Below are 24,780 nucleotides of genomic sequence, written 5' to 3'. Positions count from 1 at the left end.
TTGCTTGTAATTTCTAATGACAGAGAAATACTATGTTATCATTGAAGAAGAATTAGAGTATTACTATCGGTATTACTTTTTAATTTGATGAAGTTAACCATTGAGCAAGCCTCCCACCTTTGTAAGGCATTAATTTCACCCAGACAGCAAACTTCTTACTCTAACTTTTTTTGCTAATATTCTGGCCAGTGAGCTCAAATAATATTGTGATCTGCTTATGTCTGTTCTCTATTTGCCCAATACCCACTGGTTCCATCTTTCCTCTTTCAACAAGCAGACAAGCTTTTTATTTAGTACAAATAATTGTTACAGCAGTATTCTAATACAACAGGCAAAGACCAACAATAACTACCAAGAATCATCATGTCTTCTTGGCATAGTCTCATTGCAGCGGTCTTTGCTCTGAACTCTTATAGCTTGCACAGAAAAACTTTCTTTTGTGGTTAAGATGTCTGATATTGTTACTAGACTATGGGTATCTCTACCCTTCCTTCCTTTATTCTAAGGAGAGATATTAGTTTTATGGTCAGTTTCATCAATAGCAATTGTGTTTATCAACTGAAATTGTTGTTAACATCTGAAAATATTACACAGATACACACGTAAGGGGAGGGAGGGAGCTTTGGTTACCAGACACATACATACAAGCCTCCTCTAACACGTGCCCATACAATCTTTCTTCGTTACCTCTGTCCCAGTTTGACTGCACTTTCATTAGTCATTTCATATACATGTTAAACCCCACAACTCTCTGTACTCCTTGCTAAAGTGCTGTCAGTATTTAGTGTTCCTCTGTTTCAAACCTTTTCCCTTCTGTTTTATTCACCCCTCCTGGAGTTCTATATAGTTACACACTTGCTTGAAGGGACATTAATGAAGTCATCATCATCATCACACTACACTAAGCTACTTCTCTTCAAGCCGTCGGTAGTGTCATCCTGTAAAACAAACCAGAACAACTCACAACGGATATTAAGATACTATGTTCTTGACTCACTCTATCAAGGCTTTAACTGAAATTGATTAAATCACTTCTTCCAAGATTGGTCTATCTTTGTATTTTGGTCTATTCTTCATTCTATTATTTCTTCCTCATACACTGCACAACCAGCTTTTCCTACAGTTACAGCTGGGCTGTGCCTTTTCACACACAATTAGTCCTGCATAATCCTTGGGGACTGAGCCACATGTCCCCAGCAGATGATGTGTTAGTGTTTTACCACTCCCTGAGCACATGTCTGTCTTTCCCCATATTGGTCACCACTTAGCAATAGCTTGCCAAGCCAATTCCAAATCTGAAAACAGTGATTTCTCCAAGTCTTCTTCTATTACTTTTTTAATGGCTGAAGTTTCACCTCCTCAAGCAGAAGGGACACTCCCTTTCTTTCATTTCTGTTTCTTCACTTACCCAAATTGCTGTAAATCATACATGAACCCCCTTGTTTAAAGTAAGTGGATCCACAAGTAAGCAATATTTGCCAGTTGCCTGCCTTTGCTCATTCAAGACCAAGTCCATACTTAATATATCAAATTTGCTACTATTTTAATAGTGAACATTCATACTCATACACTTCTATTTCTAATCCATACATTATTGGCGCAAAAACCTTGTATTTTTCCCTCTTCTGTTCCCCAATCCATTAAACCTAGGATCCACTGTGCTAACTGTGGGCTTGCTATATGTCTACTCTGAGTTCCTTCAGGGAGAGTCTATCTTGTTGGGGAAAGTGTGGTCTGCACCACAACTTGACCCTTCATTGCCACATACTCCCAGTGTCCTATGATCCTTACTGGAGATCAATGTTCTCACTCACATGGTGTGACAGCTTCTTCTGAGAATGTCAGTGTTTTTGATCTGTCAGCCACCACCCACAATTTCTCCCATGCTTTTGCATCTGGGCTGCCCATACAGCCTGGTTAGTGCAAAAGAACTGGTCTAAGTCTTGATGGAAAGAAACACAGGGTGAGGACAGGAATGCATTTTCCAGGTAACTTGGTGTATCTGCATCAGTGGCCTGGATTGTACCAACTACCTCCACTTCACTCCCAAGGGCTGAGGTCTTCCAAGGTAAATTCTGCACTGATGAATCCAACCACACCTTGCTCTTCCTGCAATGCTCTTTTCAAAGACCAAGCAGCTCCTCTAGCAAGCGGAATGATCCAATCCACAATATTGCTTCTAACTACCACCTTGAAGCTCCTTAAGCTTTTTTCAACTGCCCATCTAACTCCTCAGCTTGAGTTTTTATTGTCTAGCCTTTTATATGTCCTTCATCACATGCCATCTGGACCCACCTCATCACAGATGCTGAACACAGGCTTTTTGCAGCACAAGCACACTACTCTGCACTACTTTTCTTCTGTTCTTCCACTCTGATTCCATTTCTGTTCCTTCAATAATTCAACTTCTGATTTCAAATCCACATTTTCTTACCCTACAGAGACTATTTTTCCTTTTCCTAACTGTAATAAACTAGTCAAATAGGTTGCAACTCTCCACAAGGCCCATACTGCAGCGACCTTAATGTAGCCTTAGATGTAATGTTCCCCTGACAGACTGCAAATGCTTTTCCAGCCTTCCTCAACACATCTTCAGCCATGAAAGCTTCCTGCTCCCATACCAGAATATCTTTCAGATGGCCTACATCCCTGAATCTTCCTCTGGATGGGGAGAAAGTTATTCCCTCTTCTCCCCTCTTGGTGAGCAGTCAGCAGAATCTCGGGTAGAATCCTACGTACCTTGAATGCTCAGTTACCAAACCAGTATACTGTGCATTTGTTTTCAGTTTTTGTTATTCTGCTTTTCTGCTCTCAGTCTCTGGCTTTCACTGCAGAAGATCTAGTTCACTTGCACTCTCCATCAATTTGCAATCCTCCCTCTGAGTCATTTCATTCAGGCAACTTTTGTCAATTGCAAATAGACTAAACAAGCAGGATATATTCAACTTTAAAAGGATAAATCATATACTGGTTTAGATGCACAAAACCAGTGGAACTTAACAAGCTACCAAGCACAGTACATGCACAACACTCAGCATCTCTACGAGAAGATGGTTTGGCAGAGAATCTTTGCAGCTCCCCAAGATGGATCTCTGGGGCTCCTGAGTTGTCACCTTCCAACTCTGCATTTAGATTCAGGAGTGTACACCTGTAGGTGGTCTTCCTCCTGAATCCTTCAGCTGCTGTCTCAAGAAAGCAATCCTAGCTTTGTTATCGTGCATGGCTTTACTAGACTTTTTTCACAGCTCTCACAACTTTTCCATAGAAATCTGAGCCAAGGTGCTCACAGATGTGCATGAGACCCAGTCCATGGGTCATGACACCCACCCCCTATTGAGCAGGGGAGGTGTCACCCAGCCCTCATCCAACCTTTCTGTGCTAAGCAGGACTTGAGTGAAGCCCTAGCACTTCCCTCATCCTAGGCCTGTACTTCAGAGCTCCCAGATGAGCACTGTAAAGCTACTGTGTAACAAAGTCAACAGAGGGGAGAAAAAAATAAATACTAAAAACCATCAGTACAATTCTGAAGGAACCACAGAAAAACCCAGTTTCCACAGGCTAATATACAGTCAACCTCAATGGGAGGACTGTTAGAGAGAAAGAATATTATCACACACTATTTTCTGTATTTTCAATGCATAAATAAAACCCTACCTGACCAGCAAAGCAGTCTGTAGCAAAGCATGTTTGCTACATACTGCATGTTACAAGCATACGTTTGCTACATACTGCATGGGCATACTCTGCTTCTTCAAAGCATGTCCTACTCGTTGCCTAGAGAAGCACTTGCGCAGATACATACTCAAAGAGTTTTATTTGCAGTGACAGAAATGCATCAAGAGATGGAAGTAACCACAGACTAAAGACCTTTCCTCAGGCAGATACTATGTTCCTTGGACACATACTGTACTCTGCCACAATTGCCGCCTTCCTTTCCTTATACCATAACATCTTCCCCCTGCCAAAAGACTGCTAAAAATCATTACACAAGTAAGAGAAGGCACATGAGTGCACTTTATGGCACTTGGATTATAAAATTATTCCCAAAAAACCCTTCCATTAGGAAAACATTAGTACTGCCAAGTCAAGCATCCAGAAACAAAAAGAAGCACAATTACATTTTTCAGTGCAACAATGATTTGCTCCCTCCTCACTTCTTGCTGTCAGGGCTTGCAAGCAGGCCATAATACAACCTTCAGCTAGCTGGCCAACACATTTGTCATTCCGCCCCAGTGCAGGACTCTGGTGACCCACGACATTTTTATATTGAGACTGGCTAGGTTGACTTTTCAGCAAATAAAGGAGAGAGAGATCTACATACGGGAGTTGGTTATGAATGGTTTACCAACACAGGAATGAAAGTGTGTCAGTAATAAAAAAAACCCAACCCAAACAACAAAAAAACCAAACCAACCTAAACAAGGAAGGAATCGAAGATATTCACAAGTGATCACAAGGCTCTTTCTCACAGGTAGTGCACGACTACGCCTCGGCTGCTCTCTGAGACAAGCAAGTCTCTTTGGAACAGCATCAGTGCAGTTTCATACTCCTCCCTCTCCCAAGGAGGAGCCACGAGGGAACAAGAGTCTGAAATATTCCTGCATTCAAGAAAGTTATGGGCAAAACTCTGCAGTCTTCTCCCAAGGTCTGTTATGTTCTTCCCTTTTTGAAGCTCTCTCTCCAAAGTGTATCACAAACAACAAAACATGATTCTTGTTTACTAGCGGATTAGAACTGCTCATACATCTTATCTGTGTTTAAGGACTGCTATCTCTCAATTTTTTTTTCTTCTTGACACAGCTTTAATTATTTCAGTCTTCTTAAATGGGTCACAGATATAACATGTCTGTCCTCCTGGTTACGTTCTCTTCCACTTTCTCAGTTCAGTAAGATGGCACAAAACTTGGGAAGTAAGTCATGGTGAACACAGACATATCCGTGAATCACAAAACCTAGCTAGCAAATCAACACACAGAGCTCTATTAGATACTTGCTTACCACAACGAAACAGGAAGTCTGACAAAACAAAAAAGGAGTTGTTTTACCTTTCCCCACAAGTACAACAGGAAAACCAACTATCCTACCTTAGCTGCACATTAAAAAGCACACTCATCAGAGTCCGTGAATGAAGCTTACTATAGCAGTGTGTAGTTAGACATCCCAACTGAAAAGGGTTCATTCCTCCTTCTAGATCGCAGCAAGGTAGCGCATGAACCATAGTTCAGATCCATAAGCTAAAGAGAACAAACATCTTTTTGTATAAGTAATCCAAAATGTAACAGAGATAAGCGCTTCCTATCACTGTTGTGTTTAGATCCCCCAGCTGCTAATGCTTTTGAGCATGCCTTGCACTTAGTTTCCATGGCCCAGCTGTACATTACATCTGGAGAGCTTCAAACTTCATTTTAAGCTTATAATGAAAATGAACTGCATTTACATAGCACTATCAGAATGCAAATGAGTTATGTATTTTGTGCTGAACAAAATCATTACATCTCAGCAGATCTATTGATGCAATGATATGGTTCAAAAAGCCTCAGATCCTCTCTCTTCAGTATTATCTTTAAAATAAGGGTAATTAAACCACAAAAAAAGTATGATGTTCAAACAGCAAGAAATAAATCCACAAGAAGAATTTCAAAGTTTAGATTTAAGCACTATCCAGAAGCCAGCAAATTAGGACTAGCTGACCTCAAGGTACTCAACACTCAGGCAATCCCTTCATATGAACTAACAAGTCAACACGTCTTATGGGTGCTAAACTGTGGTCAACATTCAAGCTTAAATCTATTACCTTTCGTGCCTACTAAAACGGATTAACCATTAAAGTAAAGCTTTGACTCCTAATTTCCTAAAAAACCAAAACAAAACAACAGAACACACACACGCTCCCCCCACCCTACTACTTTACAAACAAAATATTTACAATACTAGAAAAGATCTGTTGGTTAATTGGTTAGTACCTAACACTAGTATTGCCAGTTGCAGCATAATTCAGCTAACAAACTTCACTAAATATCAGGTTTATTCCTGGCCACTTAAACAGGTTTTTATCACAACAATGCATTGTTTAAAAGCAAACAAAGAAACTTGGTTATTCTGATCCACCCAAACATACATTTCAACAAAAACACTACAGTAAGTTTTATCAATGTGTGTGTTAGGAAATGGTGTATAAGTTTCTACATAAGTTGATAAATAAATGTATACATAAAAGATCCTAGAAAATCCCACCAAATTTAAGCAACAACCATACCAAAGATACAAATAACACTCCAATAAGCCTGCAAGTGGAAGACAAAACCAAAACGTAAGGAAAATAAATTTTATTTGGTATTATCCTATTATATAACCATTTTATCTTACAGTTGTTTGAATGTCATTCATCCAAGTATTTAAAAAAAACACATCACATGATGTACGAAATCGTAACTTTTTCTCCAAAGAAAAACAGTTTTAAGTCTCCTTTGGCTTAAACTAAAGAATTTCAGAAAAACACTGCAAAACAGCTTCATGAAATTTATAGACAAGCATCCCAAGCCTTTGACAGACTGGCAGAACTGCAAACAAAAGGGAAATTTGGTCAAGTTCAATCTCAAATTTGTCCCCAAGTTTGACAGAGTTTGCTTTATTATTTATAAAGCAGTTAACAGCTTTCACATTAAGGATCACACAGATAAATAAGAAACCAGGAGACAGCTTCATAGATCTATACTTCCTGTCCCTCCTTGCAGTTTCCTGCCACATAAGATATATTAAAAAAACCCCAAACCACCACAAAACCCAGCCAACCATCACTGAACTGCTTACAGATCAAGTTTAAAAGAGGAATGTATCCTTAATTTGCAAATGAGCAATGATTAAGCTACCTTAAATGTCTTCCTGATTCTTATGAAATTGCATTTTCACTTGTTCAGATGCAAGAGATATTTATAAGCTTTTCCAATGTGAATGCAAACTAATTAGTTTAAAAATGTAACTTCTCTTTAAATGCATATATAGCATTTATCTTAAAGATTTATGAGACTAGACAGCCCACTATTTGAACAGCGAGATCTCACATCACCCTATTTATGACAATACTAGCAGAAGTAGTATCACTGTACAGCTGGGATCATAAGACTAGACAAGACAGCATGACTTCAAGCTCATTTTGTATGAAAAGTTCTTCAATATCCAAAGCACTTGAAGTGCAGCGCTATACAAAATTCCTCATTCCAAGAATTAGTTAAAATTCACTGTACAGATTGAGATATTCCCACAGTAAGGTCCCAAAGTCAAGCAGAAAAAGACAGACCCTAAAAAGAGTCTGTAAATTCAACTGTCTTGGATTTTTCTTTAATTATGAACAAGTAAAGGAAAAGAAACTGTATGCATTGACAATTTATAATAAAGACATTTCAACTCTCTGCAATATATGGAGCTGTACTTCATAACGAAACTCCATGTCTGATAGAAACAAGATTAAAAAAAACGCTGCAAGACAACTCGGAAGAGAAAAATTTAAAAGGCAAAGACCTACCAAATTCACTTAACAGGACAGAATAATGTAGAGTTTGTTTTATTTTGATAGATCTCACAACAACTTCAGAAGAATCAGCAAGTCTCTTTCTACTATCTTCCAGCCAGGCAATGGAGACACCACCATTAGCTGAGGAAGTGGACCTTTCTCTTCCACTGTTACATTTTGGCTTCTCTGTGACAATTTTTCAATCACCAAATTCTCATATAAAGTGTCTCTGGTGATATTCTCAAAGTGAAATTTATCAAAGTTTAGAAAATGTTTCTAACAGTACCAAACTGAAGACACTGATACCAGAAAGTATTTCACTCTGTGAGCTATGGTTACCAGGATGAACTCCACAATGCCATTACAGTGAAGTAACTTTTTCAGCACTCTGAGGAGCTGAAGAATTGCTACATAATTAAACTAATAGCTTTCAACTGTACATGTCTGAGCACACATTTTCTCAATCGCTTGACATTTTTTGGTCCATCCAAACACTGCAAAGGGAATACTGATCATTATAAACCTGTCACTTGTACATTCTGAAACTGCCAAATTAGACCAGCAATAAATATACCACTAGTGAACCTAGAACAGCAGCCTAACATCTGTTTTTAAAACTTCTGAATCTCCTAATTTTCAACAATTAAAAAAAAAAAAAAATCAATACAAAGGTTAAGATTGAACAAGTAAAGGAGCAAGACATGAGGAAAACTGGTTATAACAAAATGAAGCATTTTCTATCCAATAATGAAAGTTTCAATGTACATAAATCCTTGAAAGAGATCTTATTAAATATATTTAACATTTGATTTCACAGACAAGATAAAATAATTTTATTGTTTGTGCTGGCATTTAAAATCTCAAGATAAAAACAAAAACCAATGGAGTGAAAGTAAAAAGTTTTATGATTAACCTTCTGGAACTTCAGCATCAGTGTGATTGTACTTAACTTCTGTAAAACACTGCTCAAAACCCCCTTTTTCCTTTAGCTAAGACTTCAGAGCATTTTTGACAAGTTAATCAATACTTGCATAAATGAACGATATGCTGAATGAGAAAACCTTACATAGCATGGACACATGCTGTGTATTCCATTAATTTACTTGTAAACATCAGAACTTTCTGTTCACTGCTTTACACTTCAAAACAGACAACTCTCTGCACTGCATTATGTTCTACTTCAGTAGCAGTTACATTGCTATTGGTCCTTGCTCTAGTATCTTCTTCAGCTTTTTTTTGTTTTGTGGGTTTTTTTGTCAGACTATTTATTTTCTAACCAGTTAAGCAGCCCACCATGCCAAATAAGGGCATTCTTAATTACATCTTAAGATGTAAGCCATATGATGCCTTCATACAAGTACCCCTCATTGGTAAGAATGGGAGCTCTCTACATGAAGTGTGTCAACTAGGTTATGTCAGAAGGGTGTATCTTAGATCTTCATTCATTGCCAAAGAGGCTGTTTGAAGAAAAACTTAGAAAAGAATGATGCATACAGAGAAAATTACTCAGCTCTCCTTCACTGCACTGACCAGTTTAGAAGACAAAATAACATTCAGTTGGCAACCTTTTACATTGCCACTCCAGTATCAATGCTTCCCATAAACACATCTCTCTTTCCACAGAGATCTTATGCAAAAGATACAGCCCTTTACTGCAAGCATGTACAGGAACTGTTCTGCACATGAGCATTTCACGTTCCTTTCTTCATGTACCGGGAGAGGAACTGGCTTCTGACAAAGTGAATCAGCTTGGTCTCTGTGCAGAACATAGTAACGACGGTTGCTGCAAAGCACAGAGCCCCCATGCTGATGTGAATCAGCCTTGCCATCCAACCTTTATCGCAGCAGCAGAATACCTACAACAAAGGAAACAAGCAATTGCAGGAAAACTAGTCGGCACAAAGTAGGTATACTGTCTCAACAGAAAAATAAGGTCCAGCACCTCTCTTGACCATGCTAACACCACCATCAAGCTGAGCGCAGTTTTGCCACATGCACTGATCCTACAGTAAATCATCTTTAGGAGTCACAACTTGTGCTTTCTTAAGAAAATCGTCAGCAAAAAATAAGCATTCAGTAGATACCTGGTAAATGCGGAAGTTATTATCCGGCATGCAGAATTAGGAAATATTAGGATATTAGGAAAACTCCGTTGGTGCTACCACACAAGTCTGCTACTTTGTAGCAATGTATTAGGCTATTTTCTAACAAAACCCCACTGGAAATCTCCCATTCCAAAATGTAAAGCTCTCCTTTCCAAGGCATAATGGATTTTCCATCTGTCAAATTTTTATACATTGAAATGCTACCATCTCTGTAATAATTAGTCTGCATTACCACCCTGTAGTCTGAATAAATGTGATGAATGTGCTCTTGGCAATTTTTGTTTCTGTTCTTGGTTTGGTTGGTTTTCCTCTATCACTTTTTATTACAGAACTTTTATTAAAAAGTTTCTTTGTGCTACTGCAAAATTTCAATTATTATTAAGAACTAAGGACATGGATTTATCTACAGACAGCAGAAATGTGTTAAATTTTATTTTACTTGTCAGATACACCTTCTACAGGTGGCAGAGATAACTTTGTATCAAACATAAGATCTCTTAATATTGTATGTTGCCTTGCCTGTAATGGAAGTCTTCCAGCCTATCCTCATCAGCCTTTTTTGCTAATGGTATTTCTCTGCTTGTGGACAGAAAAGTCATTTGACACTAATTTCACAGTGAAAGCAAAAGCTGAGAAAGATGCTTACCTCTGAGAAACCAGTGATTACTCCACTTATGATATAAACAAGTACCAAAAATGGTGAGGGAAGCAAGCCTGTCAAAGGTCTGTAAGTGCTTTCTTTGAAGTAATCATAGATATAGTGGATACTGTGAGCGATTCGAATACCCATATTAAAGCAGTTGGCAAGGATAAAGCCTAAACTGCCATGCCAGTGTGTCAAGAAATAAGAGATGCACAGAAAAGTGAAGGACAAGGCCAGCATAACAAAATTGTACCTAGGAAAAAAAAGAAACAATTTAACAATGTTTACAGTTACAGTATTTATTAACATTATCTTTGACGAAATACCACAATCTATTTTCTAAAGTGAGGGACAGAAATCCTCTTACCATCTTCTAATGGAAGAAGACAAATTTGAGAAACGAGTTGTTAGTAAAAAAAATAATTGAAAGAATGGAAAATACATCAAACAAATTAAACCAAGAACTACATTATGTGAAGGAAATTCTATTTTACTAGTCAGCTGTATACTCATTTCAGAAAGTCAAATTTAGTAGCAATGATTAGTAATGTAAAAACTTGTGGATTTTTTTGCTCAACAACAAGATGATGCTTTATTTAGTTTCTGCTCCAAATAGTGGCTTTGAAGACAAGTTCACACCTTAAAGAGGTCATGAAAGTAGCCCTTGCGAAGTCTAAAAAGATACTACTATGACTGTGGAAAGTAGACCTCACTGAAATTAATTTGGAAAGGCCTTGTAAGGGACAGGCGCTACATTAGCGCAAAAAGCTTGACGGGTAGCACTGGGAAGGCAACCAGGCTTCAAAGTCAGTAACCCAGGATGAACACAGAATCAAGAAATAATCCAGGCTGGAAGGAATGTCAGGAGGTCATCTAGTCCAACTTCCTACTTGAAGTAGATAAAGCACTGAATTCAGACCCACAATTTAGATCATTCAGAAGTGTACCTGATACACAGTGACTGTACATTAAAAATTTTAACAGTTGCAAAATTTTAATGAGTTTTAAGTGATAGTCTGTCTTAAAAACTGTAACTTCAAGCGCGTGCGTACCAAAACCAAGACTTCACATTTAAATTACTTTCCCAATTAGTGATGTACCAAAAGTTAATTTAATAATCTTTATTTCTTAATTTCAGACCTTTTTACTCAAACATTTAAACATTTACTAAAGCTTCTACATCTAAATCTACCTGCAGACAGCTAAATAAGCAGCTCGTTTTCAGTGGGACAGGATATTTTTACGGTGATTTCAAATGCACCAATGTCTTTAAAAATCTATTTGTGATGACGTTATAAGAAGATCAATGCTTATCAACAGATACAAACATGTAAAAAACAAAAGTAGTGCAAGTTTGCTTGCCTGTCTGTTGCACGTGGCTCTGGAGACAAGGAACATAGTTCTTAAAGTGACAGCAGAAAGAAATTCACTCTTTGGAAAAAAAGCATTTCCAAGCACATATCCACACAGAACAATTTTCTGTTTACAAACTGAACTCCAAGCAAACTATATGCAGATTAATTACAGGAATATTCTGGGGACACTATTTCCTACCTGTCCACCTCTTCTTTGCACATCAAAGCAAACGTAAAACATTCTGTTACTCCATTGATAGCAAGAAATAGGACATATAATGAGTAACATCGGAGGAGATCTGGACCTAAAAAACACATCAGAATGGTAAGTATCCATCAAAAAAAGTATTCTATTAAAAGGGATTACCTAATTAAAAATTAATGTTTATTATAACCCAAATCTTCTATTGTACAGAAATTTGTGGAACTTAATTAATCAATAGACATTATGAGGTACTAAAAGCAATAAAGATCTATATTTTGAACAGAGCAGTAAGAAAAACAGAAAGGCTGTTCAATACATTCAAAACTGTGCTAGATGAAAAATTATATTCGTATGTTTATGGGTCGGAGGTAATTTATACATGACTTAAAAATTCTCTATTCAGACCTTAATCTTTTTCTTGTCCTTTAGAAATTGTAACACTGGGAAAAATATCCCATGCTTTTTAACAGGTTAGTGTGCATCGATGAATATTCCTTCTTGATGGCAGCAATGTAGTTCGTATTACCGGGCCTCCTCCTGTTTCAGTTCTAAAGAACAACTGCCCAGTGAGCAGTAGATACACTACAGACTTAGGGCAGAGATGAAGATTTTCTCTTCGAGTTTGCATAAAAAACATTTGACTAGAGAGCACTAAGAAAAAAAAACCCATCCAAATGAATATATTCATGCATATCCGGCCAAATAAGTCAGTATGCATGCTCAACATTTCATTTTCACACACTATCATTAGGTAAAAAAAATAAAATTACTTGTGAGTCACTTGACTTACATCCATATTCCTAAACATAGTCCTTTTCAGTCAAGTAAGCATGTCTAAAAGATTAGGCCCAGACACTCATTCTTGAAGAGAAAGAGGGACAGAAAACATTTTCTCCATAAAAAGAGTTGGCTGCCACGGTCCAGAATGACGATCTTTCACAACATTTGCTTTCAAAATCAGAAACAAATCTGATAGAGCCAGCAGCAAGACAACCCAAAACAACATGCCGAAGTTATTAACATTTTTTTCTTGGTTATGCAGACACAGGGTTTTCCTTAAAAATCACTATACAAATCAAGCACCAGCTTCCAAATAACATGCAGGGGTCTACAGCAGAAATATCTAAATGCTTAGTATTTAAAAATAGAAAAGTGTCCACAGGGTTAGAATATATCAAATTACCTTAACACTGAATAAGGTAATTGCAATTAATTTTAGTACCCAATAAGCAATATTCCAAGGTTATGGTTTGAAGGTGCAGAACTCTGACAGGTGCAACTGTCTTCAACACAATATACTGTCACATGCTTTCATCTTCCCTGTAACTTTCTCTTAATTGTAATAGATGTGACATGGAAAATGCAAGCTGGAACTCTCCATGATGGCACACAGGCAAAATTTCCAGACAGAAATGCAACAAAAAAGCTCCTGATTTGCTGCTAGACCTTCACCCAAGATAGATCAACTGAGAACTGAGACATTACACAGTGCTCAGCTACAAGCAAAGGTCAACTGGCAAACCACTGAAAGAACCCAAGACAACTCCAGGCTACAATTTGCATGTTTATGTTTCAAGAAGGAATTAAATGAACCTCTACTTTCTCTCCTGAAAATCCAAAGTGACCTACAAATTCCTTAACTGCCTCTGTGGACAGATTTGTAAAACTTACCCCTCAATACGTACAACTATAGCAAGATTGTTACCACTATGTGGTTTAGCACTATTAAAAAAAAGTTGTATTGTTTCTATGCCCAAACTATGATTTTTATATTCCAGTTTGTTGTATGGGTTTTTGGGGGGGTTTGTTGTTGCTTTAAGCAGCAATTTTACATCATGGAGTTAGCAATTTTACATCATGGAGTAGTCCAACAATCTTTTAAAATGTTCTTTTCCAACAGTGTGACCTTGCAAGAAGGTAGAGCCCCAAACCTGATCATACTTATTTAGAGCTCCTCAGTATATTTTAGTTTAAGGTGACTTCATATTAAATATGCTATTATAAAGGCATGAGTTCTGGATTCAGACAAGCCAAGACACTCATTTCAATAGGAGTTTTACAGAAAAAAAATTCTGCTGATTTACCCAAGAATTCCTAATAGCTACAGTTTCTCTTTTTAAAGAATGGCTTTTTTCCCAGCTCTATAAATCTTTACCTGTTCCAGAACTGAGCATTGAGCCTCCATAAATATCCAGAGCCAGCTGAGAATAGGCATAGCCAAAAACTGTGATGGTAAGGCCAATCAGAAGCACAAGTTTCAAGAGCAATTCTAATACATTTGCAGCCATAGCAACATCATTCTGAAAAAAATTGTAGGCAGTTACATGAATCAGAATCAATATAGTAGTTATTTTCAGGCAGAAAAGCTACTTCACAGAAAAAAAAAAATCAGTTTGCACAGTGTAAAAAGGTGTGAAACTTATCCTTTGTTATTGAATTATCTCTACACATGGTCTTAGCTTCCAAGAATTTTAAAATATTAATTATTCCATTCTATGTTTTGCACGTTACAAATTCTACACAAATGTTAGCCATGAACATGTCTGTTCAAGGAAATGTGTAAACAGCACTTGCACCTCTTTAACAGTTAGTAAACGGCAAAGAAGAGCATGGCATCTGCCCAAGGCCACAGTTTGAGTCAGCGGGAAGGTCAGATTTTTATTGCTGCATGGGACTGCAGGATTTGCCACACCAGAACAAGCAACTTGTCAGTTCCACCACCTCATTACAAGCAGCATTCTTGTAATGTAATGTAATGTCAGCACATAAAGTGAAAATTCATAACTATTTTGCCAGTTGTGTGTATATATATATATATATATGTCAGGTACACTATGTATAAAATATACATATACGCACATCTTTCTTAGCCCACCAATGACCTGAAGCATAGGATTTGTTTAACTGTGTGCTACAGTGCAAGCATCAGGATTACTGCAAAAAGTTGTCATAGTATCAGACAAAAGCCCAGGCTGACCTTCATGATTGATGAAGAATTTCTTTCCTGGAGCATGCATGAATATTATGGTGTGGAACAAAGCTCTTGTTTGTTTAACCATTGATACTCTGCATACAATTCAAAAGCTCAAGAAAAATACAATCCTTTTCTTCCCAAAACTGCACTCTTTGGAAATGTTACTGTTTAATACTTAACAGCTACTTATATTTTCAAGTAAGTCAAATATTTTCAGACAGCATTTATTTGATAGAAATAGCATGCTTTCATGATTTAAATAATTGCCTAAGTATATCTGGAAATACACGGTACACTAGGGTTTACATAACACTGTTTGGAGCAGATGATGTTAACTTCAGTTATAATGCAAGGCAGTATTATGCCACTGAATATCTTAATTCCTATTTCATTAGCATTTTACCTATTTTCTTTTTGGTCCAGCCTCACTTGACATTTTTGTTCTCCACTTCAACTTTTCAATTGTAACAGTCTTTATACTCAAATTTAAACACACACTTCTGTCAGTCACACTTCTGTGATGCAACTTATCTGTAACATAAATGAAGCATTTGACATGTAATTAATCCAAAATAAACATACCTGCTTCTGATCTTTTACATTCTTCCCTCTTTCCAACACTTTAGCAAAAAAGACATAAAAACTCTCCTCAATAGGCAAAAAGATAAACCTGGCCACCAGCGAACCAAGATTATTCACGATATCATATACACCTTAAAAAACAAAACATAGCAGTAACCTGTAATTTTTTTAGACACATTTTAATTCCAAGTCTTTAACAATGACATGAATTCTAATTTAACTTTTCCACCGAACGAAGAGAAAACAAGTGCAACATTAAAACAGTGCTCCGTAAAAATTCTGACAGTCACAGCAACCACAGCTCAAAATTACATGGCTTGCTCATAGATGGCAAAGCTAGGACAAAAGCATCAACTACAGAGATGTGAATCTAGTAACAGCACCAAACCACATTTAAAATTCTTACTGTAGAGGAAGTTAAAAGATCCTGATGAATCTCATTGAATGAGAACAGGAATGTAAGGATTTACCAACACAGGAGAAGAGAAAGTTACCTATTTTTAGTGTGAGGTTCCTCTTTCTTTTTACTTTCACTGAAGTGGAAGAGCAATTCTACATGACATTTTACCAGCACTTCCATCCTCAGCAAGATACTGCTCCAAATCTGCTAAGACATCTATGTGTGTGTGTGTATATATATATACACACAAACAGAGTACAGTCATTGAGAACATAAAAAGTCAGGCATACGGTTAAGTGCTTTACGTATTCACAGTAAAATGATAGAATAAGGTTCTGGCTGATTTCATAGGACTTGGAACGAATGTTTCTCAACATTTTGAGAGTACAGGCATTTTTGTACTCATTGCTCTTTTAAAGACCCTTCAAGTAAGAGCCAGCTCAATTGTTCTGCAGGGGAGGAGGATCAGAAGTGGCTGCAGTTACTGGTGGCAAGCACATACACTCAGTATTTATGGGGGAACATACTACTGCCAGCAATTAAAAGTAATTCAAACTAGCCAAGAAACTTCTAACAGTGGGCCAACAATTACAGCCTATTTTCCTTCCCCAAGCTATGAAGACCTGAGGTGCTGCCATCTCAGTCACCTGAACAGTTACTGCCGTATGCTACTCTGTAACCACACTGAATTCTTTTACAGAACATAATTCAGTTTTGAGATGCAGTGCTATGAACAATGATGTTCGTGCTGTAACAGTTAACGCAGATTCAAAAGGAAGACAGAAAACAGCAGGAAAACAGAATTACAAAAATTTAAGACAGACAACTATAACACATTGGATACTAATGAAGCTCTTTTTTTTAAAAAAAAGAAAAATATATGGTATCGCATATCCAGTTGGAAAGTTTTGATCCAAATAAAATTAAAATCCAGGATTTTAAATTAAATTCTTTTCTATATCAATCATTCTCTGAAATGTGTCACAAAGGCTTTGAAATCTCAGATTTTCAAGTTATCTTTAGATACTTTGTCATTTTCAGAACCATCTAAAGAGCAGCGGCTCAGAAAACTGCGCCACCATTCCACAACACCACCACACTTACCCTGATCTCCAAAATTTAACACATTCAAAAAAGTCATCACATACCGTTCACCTGTAAGTTCAAAATAAAGAATTTAAGAACAAGTCCCCAAAATCTTTACAAATACTTGTTCAGGCACTTCCAACACTAAGTATTCAAGACACAAAGTCAAACGGGACAGCACCTAGTTCAGAATACCCTCAAAAACTTCATCCAGGTTGGTAACATCTGCTGGCAACAATCTCTGAAAGTCGCATGCCCACACCCCCCACACACACACTTTCTCAAGCTTTAAGTCAATTTTGTAAATAGTACTCACTAGCCCTTCTCCATCACAACTATATGTCAAGCCTCACCTTCTGTCAAAATCTGTTTCAAGAAGGATTGTTTGAAGAAACTCCAAGTCAACCATGCTTCCTTCCAGTTAACAAAAGTCTGCAAAAAAAGTACTGAAATGTTATAAACATGACTGAAACTACAGAGTAGAAATAGAAAATACAAATCCAGTACAATACGGTAGACTAGCTCTAACTGTGCTGATGAGGAAAACCCACAATGTCATAGCTACTAACAACTAATCTAAAATATTGCTAAATTGAAGCACCATTATCACTCTCATCTGGCAAAGAGTTTTCCCCTTGCTGAAAAGTACTCTTGTTGCAGATAAAGTACCCAAACAATCTTTCTAAAGAAAACGCTATTCAAAGTTAGAGACTGGAAAAAAAGCGCATGCTGTTTAGCATGCCAATATAACTTTCACCTTCACTGCAGATATAAATTGTTTACTGCTCTTCAAAATGTCACCACAAGTCTTGCAACCAAGAACCGCCTTTATCTTTTCTATCTGCAAATCTTTTTCAAAATGTCTTCTTCCTTACTGTGTCTTTTCATTTCTTTCTTGCCTCATTTTCTTTTGAGAAGACATCAGAGACATTTGAGTAACTAGGATGCTGTGTACCACCATGTTTATATTGTGGAAAAGTCCAAGTACCAAAATCCATGGTAAAATGGTTCTAGTTTCTTTCCATACACAATGATACCTGGTCATTCTCCTGCACATTGCAGATGTTCTACCTCCAGTTAATGGTTTGTGCAAAGATACTAAAAGTCAGCAACAAGCCCACAACCACAAAGAGGTCAAGTTTCATGATGTTTTTCTGACAAGGATTTTATTGGTACAAACCACAAACAGAATTTGTATGTATTTTTTCTAATCAGTCATATCTTCTACAGTGCAGAGATACCCTCAAAAAAATCACTCAACTCCAGTATCTCAAGCTAATTTTCAAAGCGCTTTCAAGAAAAACTTAAAATCAAGAAACGAACTGTGCAACCTACCTCATCTTCCACCAAGTTAGGTAATAGAGCTGTCATTCTAGCAACTGGAAATGACTTCTTTGTTGCTTCAGGAGACCCCAAAAACATCACAAAATAAACTACATAGCACATTACCAGAACACTGACATATAAAAGCTAGAAAGATAGGGAAGGAGAGAAGAAAAACAACCAGTGACATAAAATAAACTTACAAATGCAGAATTACATGCTAGAGTTCCAAATTCAGTGAGAACAAAATGTAGTAAGTCGTCCGTATTCCTGCCAAATTTTGACTTTAACCCCCCAAGAAGGCTGTTGATTTTTTTTTTTTAATCTGCAGGTTATCATAGCTCTTTGCCAACTTTTATGTTCTATTCAGCATTACTAGAATGACTATATAAAGTCCAATTACAAAGCAATTACTCAGTCAAAAAACACGCTGACAGAGTAGCTACTGTCTGCATCTCTTTCTTTGATCAGTTATAAGCTATCTACTACAGCCACTGCAAAAACTGAACCAAAAAAAATAACCAAATGTCCACATTTGAGGTGGATCACATTTTCATTTCTAGGTAAACTGACATTGCACAGGCAACAACCCTATTTTTCAGGTGCCAATATATCCATTCTTCATTATAGTAGAGAAAAAGTTTTAATCTGCGTACATTACACACGATTAGCACCTTCGGATAAGGTGATATAGGTTGGTGGTACAGGCTGATAAAATTACATGTGATTACAATCTTCTATACAGTAAAATCTGAAGTCTAATATTAATACTAAAGCCGGGTGGTGAACAGAATCTTCAAACATTAGAATGTATAACTGATTAAGAAGAAGAGTTAACATAAAGCTTACACAGAATAACATAACCTTATTTGCAAAACATGCCTTCACAGACAGAACAAGATGCTTTCTTGTACATCCATTAAACTGCTCGGGGTCAAAGTGCCAAGTTAATAATGAGTATCAGGAAAATCCTAAATACAAGTGCTAAACTTTAAACCTTCCAGGAGCATTTTCCAAGTTTTTCAGTAGGCCAAATGTCAAAGCAGTAGCAAATAAAAATTCAGATGAATCAAGAATTTATAGAAGAGAACACAGGAAACTTACCTGAGCCAAGGAAAAAATGTAGAGGCCCCACTGAGGATAAAGGACTACTAAAATAACTGTCAAAATGCATTTTGACACTACTGAAAGGCTTTCAGCAATTACCTTTAAGAAAGAGAAAATAGAGAAGGTTTATTTTCTGCCAACTTAACCACATACACAAACTTAAAATAGATTAGTTTCACACATAGAATTTATGTAGGAACGTTAAAACTTTCAAAGTTGGTGCGACTTTATCACAGAGTTTCTTTCTGCTGAGTTGGGCATCTCAGATTGTAATTTCTCTGCAAATTTTCTATTCTTGCATTTCACAATTCTTCCATTGCACTTTCCCAGTCCTTCGTATGGGACTTAAGGGAGATAATTTTACTTGGGGCAATCATGTTCAATTGTTGCATTTCACAATTTCATGCCAACAATCAACTGAAATACAAAACTGTGGGAGCTATGTTCCTCTCCCTCCAATTAAAACTCATTATTAAGTATTTAATGATCACTAAGGTGATAATTTCTACATAAACCAACTTTCTTGCTTTAACAGGTACAAATTCATATCTATGTTACAACTATGTCATACAATACTAAACAGTACACACAGGTTTGGTTTTATTGTGCTTGAATATACAGAGATCTCATTCAGGAATCTGTTCTTTTCAATAGGGAAAAATAATTCCACACACACGCATAGACCCCATGTACTTTACTAACCTTAAGTCTTACAAACAAATGAGCTTGTGCTAAAACCCAGAACGGTTCTCCCAGAAGTTCAATAATTGCAGAAAGACCAAATGCCACTACACCAGCCTGATAATGAGGAACCACAGAAGGATCAGGTACTTCAAGCAAGTGTAGCCAGACTAAGCCCAAGAAAATAGACCAAAAAACACCAAGAGGGACCCTAGAAAATTAACATATAAACAATCAATAGAAATGTTACTTAAGCAGGAAAAAAAAATCCAAGATAATTAGATTAAAATTTTATATATTGCCATAAGAATTAAAAAAACCCCAACCCTGAGAAATTAATTTCTATTGTTACAGCACCATGGCTACTTTTTTTTTTGGTAATGAACACTTTTAAGGCATTCTTTTGCAAGACACAGAAAATATTTTTCTGACTTGTCTATTTTCTACTCAAGAATCTAGCATAAAGTCAACTACCTGTATCTCTTGTTCCCTAGGACTGAACAATTCTGATGCCATATCAGCCTGCAGAATACTGCAAACGCCTCACTGCTGCAATTTTTACAGTCTGTGGTTACCAAGGGTTTGGCAGACAAGCTTTTTTAGATCTTACTGTAACAGATAACGATGCCACTGCTCCAACTGCTAGTCTCACTCTTCCAGAAATCACTGGTTCTCCAGAGAGCAACAGCAGAGTGAGCAGAAGAAAATGCATGCCTGCACCTCAGGTATGCCTGTTCACAATGCTCTACCATAGTTTTGAGCCACTTTGATTAGTAACTGTAGCTAAAAAGCCAAGCTAGGCACAGGAGTGCAGACATGCACTACCTTCTGTTGACACTGCTTCAGGAACATGAAGCTTCCGGCAGAGTGCAGAAAGTTTTAGATCATTGCAGCAGGATCTATTTGTCCCTCCCATTATCAGATCCCTACGGTATTTGACATCAAGGTCCTAAAACGTATTTCATACCCTTCAAGAAAGTTAATCTTCTTTTTAAGTTATGCTTCTCTATGAGGAAAAAATTAAAAAGAAAGAGGTGCACACAACCATTGTTAACTATCATCTAATGCCCACTTGAAAGGCTGTCAAATAGCAGAAAACTGATTATAATACAGTGAAGAGAACAGATCTAATACATTTAAAATATTAGTATTAAACCTGTCCCTGAAAGGACAATCTCTGTTCTTTATACCTGGATGCAGATGACTACACACAACCTCCCATTCCTGGGCCAGATCTAATTAATAGCTGTGCAGTTCCAGAGAAAGTCAGTAGGGTGACCCAATGGAAGACTACTATTTTTTCATGCAGGCATAGTTTTCTACCCTATCAGACATGTAAACTTACTTCTCAACCCACCTAATTGTGGCTGCACAGCTGCAAGATCTGACAGAGAGGAAGTAGCAGAGAGGTGTGTCCATGAACCAGAAGGGAGAAACAAGTCATAAAATCCACTGAACTGCAATGTGCAATTACACTCTCTGGCTGCAGCCTCATGTAGACTTTAAGCTATCTACTTTCTGCTGTAAACAGCACTACAGTTGAAAGAAGTAGTCCTACTTATTTCCTGTTGTTTAATTCCAACCCTTTATTTTACCCTTTCACATCCCTCCTATCCAACACAAACATTCATGTGTTTGGGCTCAAGACATTGAAAAAAATTAGTTGGGGGGGAGTATCTAAAGCAGCTTCACAAATGCATATGAAGCAATAAAAAAGAAAGACTGAGCAGGTGGGGGCGGGGGGGGAAAGGACTACATATCTGTGCAACAGGATTTTCCTTTAACAGCTACAACATAAAGGAAACTCCAGGCTAAATGGCTCCTGATAACACCCTTGGTGGTGTGCTTTCCCTTGTGCTCCAGAAAGAGATCAAGTTCGTAAATGCTAAAGCAACAAGACTTAAGCAGCTTCCTGCATCAGTCCTGAAACATGACTAAGGCTACTAAATGCTCAATACTGAAATAATTAGCTCAGTAAATAAATACTTGCTCTAATTTTGTGAGCTTTCAGACAAGAATTACAAATAAGTTCTAAGGAAGTAAATTTTTAAAGGTATCTTACGTCAACCACAATAGATTAATTGTTTTGGTCCAGTTTCGCTTTGTACTTCCACTCAAACAAGCTCTGCGAAATGCCTCCCTGGCTAGGAAGACAACTGTTGAATACAGCAGAGTTAGCCTAAAGGAGGTGGGGGGGAAGAAAGAAAGAAAGTGATTTTATAACATACTACTTCTGAAATCTTTCATGCAGTAGTATCACTGACAGTTTTTATACAGGACTGCCCGACAGACAAGTCTAACAGGTATGTGAAGAAAACGTGGTGATATGAGGTAAATTATCGTCATCGCCTAAAAAAGGAGGGAAAGCAAATTACATGTGATTATTCAAATGGCAAAAATGCTTTAAGCATGCTCTAAACCAAAAACGCAGTTGCAAAATTACTGTATAGCAACAGCATGGAATATGCAATTGCGTCTGGCTTTTCCTTAGCAAGCCGCTGGTGCAACCTGAAAACAGGCCAGCGGTACCTCTGCTTCAGGCCAAAGAAGAAACTCGGAGACATTCAACGATCAAGCACTGTGAAACAACAGTAAATTAAGCAGCGTTACGGAAAGCGCTATTAGCGACACACCCTACAGGCCGTAAACCCCGAGATCCTGCCCCAAACGCACACGCTCTCCAAAGGCCACACCGCGCCGGGAGCCCCGTTCCTCGGGACGCCTCACGCACGTCAGGCCAAGAGCGCGGTCGGGACGTGGGACACGGGCTTCGGCCGCCGCCTCACCTCACGTTGACCACGCCGATCAGCTCTCTGGAGAGGTAGCGCAGGGTGAACGCGTTCAGCCCGAAGGTGACCACCCGGAACAGCACCTGCGAAGGAAGCCGCACGGGAAACACCTGCCGGCCGAGCGGGGCTGAGGCGGCTCCCGCCAGGCACAGCGGAGGAGGAGGAGGACGAGGAGGATGACTAGGACGAGGAGGAGGAAGAGGGAGGCGGCCCGGGGCGGCCCCGCACCTGCAGCAAAGCGCTGGAGGAGGCCAGCCGGGTGGTCTGGCTGAGCACGTCCTGCGAGGCCATCGGCTCCCCGCCCTGCCCCGCCGGCAGGAAATGGCGCCGCCGTCGCGCCGCGATCTCGTCAGCGCGGCCTGGACCGCCCCGGCCTCCGGGCGGAAAGCGGGCACGGAGCCCGCTGGGAGCAGGAGGGAGTGTTCTGCTCATCCAGCTGTTCTTACTGTGATAAACATCTCCCTCTCAGTCGTGCTTTGGACATAAATGGTTAACTTCCAAAATAACGGGACGCTCCAGTCTGCTCAGGTGCTAAAACTACCGTTCAGCGCCAGCTTTCTGCTTCGCAAGCAGGTATTCCACTAAAACAAACCCCAAAAACTGCACACCGGCTTATAAGAAGAGATATCATGTTAAATAGTATTTTCTGACAAGCGCTGTTTTCCAGAGATTTCTGAAAAAATCTCCATGCAAGTTTCACCGATTCCTTTCTAAACTGAGGGCAAACCCACCGGTCTTCCCTGGCTTAAGGAGAAAGACAGGCAAAAGTGAGCTGAAACACCCTCGCGGCAGGAAGAAAGCATCTTACTTCATTCTGTGTTCAACAAAAAAAAACCCCAACAACCAAAAAAACACCTTCAAATAGCAAAGATGCAATTTAATTGTAGCAGACTTGGATTTAATAATACACTGACTTGAAGTCTTCCAAACAGATAAGACTTTAGACTCAGCGTAAATCAGCACAGTAGTTCCAGACTATTTCAGATTATTATTTAAGCAGCAATATATAAAAAGATTGTATCTATGTTACAGAACATTACCTTCAAAAGCATGTTACTTCTGGCTCAGAAGTCACATTTTTCTTAGCAATGCTACAGTTATCTAAAACTTTTCATATCAAACAGCAGCTGTTAGTGTTTTTGGGGGTGGTGGGTGCAGGGGAAGTATCCAAGCCCTACTTGATTTCAGCTTATTCATTACAGAATATGAACAGCAACAGTTTAAATCAGGATCTTAAGAGAAGCTAGATAACCAACCAAAATTCTGCAAGCTCATGCAAAAAAGCTGTCTCTCCGTCAATTTTGTCTTCTGCATGAAACCCCCTCCTCTGCAGCGTTACACCCACCACTACATGTTCAGAGTAAAGTTTTTCAGATTTTTTCCTTTGGTCATTTTTCCTGATAACATTCTTTAAGTAATCTGGAAGTGAGGTATAGATGTGGATATACATGGCAGAGGAGTATATCCTATGAATTCTTTTAAGTGTGATACTAATATTGGGAACACCTAACTTGTAAAAACCTAACCAGAAGAGATTATTATCCTGTTGTAAAGATGGGGACAAAGAAAAGAAACTAATCTGTGTTGGATAATTGCAGAGACAGGAAGAGATCTCAGAGATTTTGGGTTATAGAAGGGTGTTCTAGCTAGAGGGGAGGAAACATTGCCACCTCCCCTCTCCTTTAAGCAGTTTTCCAGTTCTCAAATGGAAAAGGCAGTTAAAAGTGTTGTCCTAACTCAGGCTCTGGGCTTTTCTCAGTGGCAGTAATGGTGACAGTGGAAATCTAGAGTATGTTATGGCTTGTGCTGATGTCAATAGGGGTGGTTGAACTGTGGGGATTAAAACCCATCACAAATTACAAATATGCTGCACAGGGAAACAAAAATGCAGTTGGGGAGCATAAAGCATACAACATCTACCAACACTGCAGTAAGGATTCACGTTATTCTCTCTCTCTATATATATATACACACACACAAACAGTTTCATGACAAAAGCAGGGAACTTCAAGGAACAGAA

General features: G+C 38.2%; 1 protein-coding gene across 1 annotated transcript; it reads right to left on the bottom strand.

The window, feature by feature from the left end:
- Nucleotides 1-8,319: 8,319 nt before the first annotated feature.
- On the bottom strand, nucleotides 8,320-23,066 carry RFT1 (RFT1 glycolipid translocator homolog). Its single transcript, XM_075713737.1, has 13 exons — nucleotides 22,989-23,066; nucleotides 22,758-22,843; nucleotides 22,034-22,150; nucleotides 19,993-20,182; nucleotides 19,288-19,389; nucleotides 18,196-18,330; nucleotides 17,214-17,292; nucleotides 16,879-16,929; nucleotides 15,375-15,505; nucleotides 13,974-14,118; nucleotides 11,813-11,918; nucleotides 10,262-10,511; nucleotides 8,320-9,366 (listed from the first exon to the last, which is right to left on the bottom strand). Exons 1-13 carry the CDS (start codon nucleotides 23,049-23,051, stop codon nucleotides 9,202-9,204), a joined length of 1,620 nt encoding a protein of 539 aa, XP_075569852.1. The 5' UTR covers nucleotides 23,052-23,066; the 3' UTR covers nucleotides 8,320-9,201.
- Nucleotides 23,067-24,780: the final 1,714 nt, after the last annotated feature.

This window comes from Pelecanus crispus, chromosome 7 (assembly GCF_030463565.1).
Source record: "Pelecanus crispus isolate bPelCri1 chromosome 7, bPelCri1.pri, whole genome shotgun sequence".
Taxonomy (NCBI): domain Eukaryota; kingdom Metazoa; phylum Chordata; class Aves; order Pelecaniformes; family Pelecanidae; genus Pelecanus; species Pelecanus crispus.
The sequence above is the reverse complement of the archived record's forward strand: the minus strand, read 5'-3'. Positions and strand labels throughout refer to the sequence as shown.

What these genes read in the sequence shown, in the direction of transcription:
- RFT1 (XM_075713737.1), bottom strand. Translation starts at nt 23,051, where the DNA reads ATGGCCTCGCAGGACGTGCTCAGCCAGACCACCCGGCTGGCCTCCTCC. An exon ending in ATTTGTTTGTAAGACTTAAG is followed by an intron (nt 19,390 to 19,992) that starts GTTAGTAAAGTA and finishes TCTTTCTTAAAG; the next exon opens with GTAATTGCTGAAAGCCTTTC. An exon ending in AATGCTCAGTTCTGGAACAG is followed by an intron (nt 11,919 to 13,973) that starts GTAAAGATTTAT and finishes TGTGTTTTTTAG; the next exon opens with GTCCAGATCTCCTCCGATGT.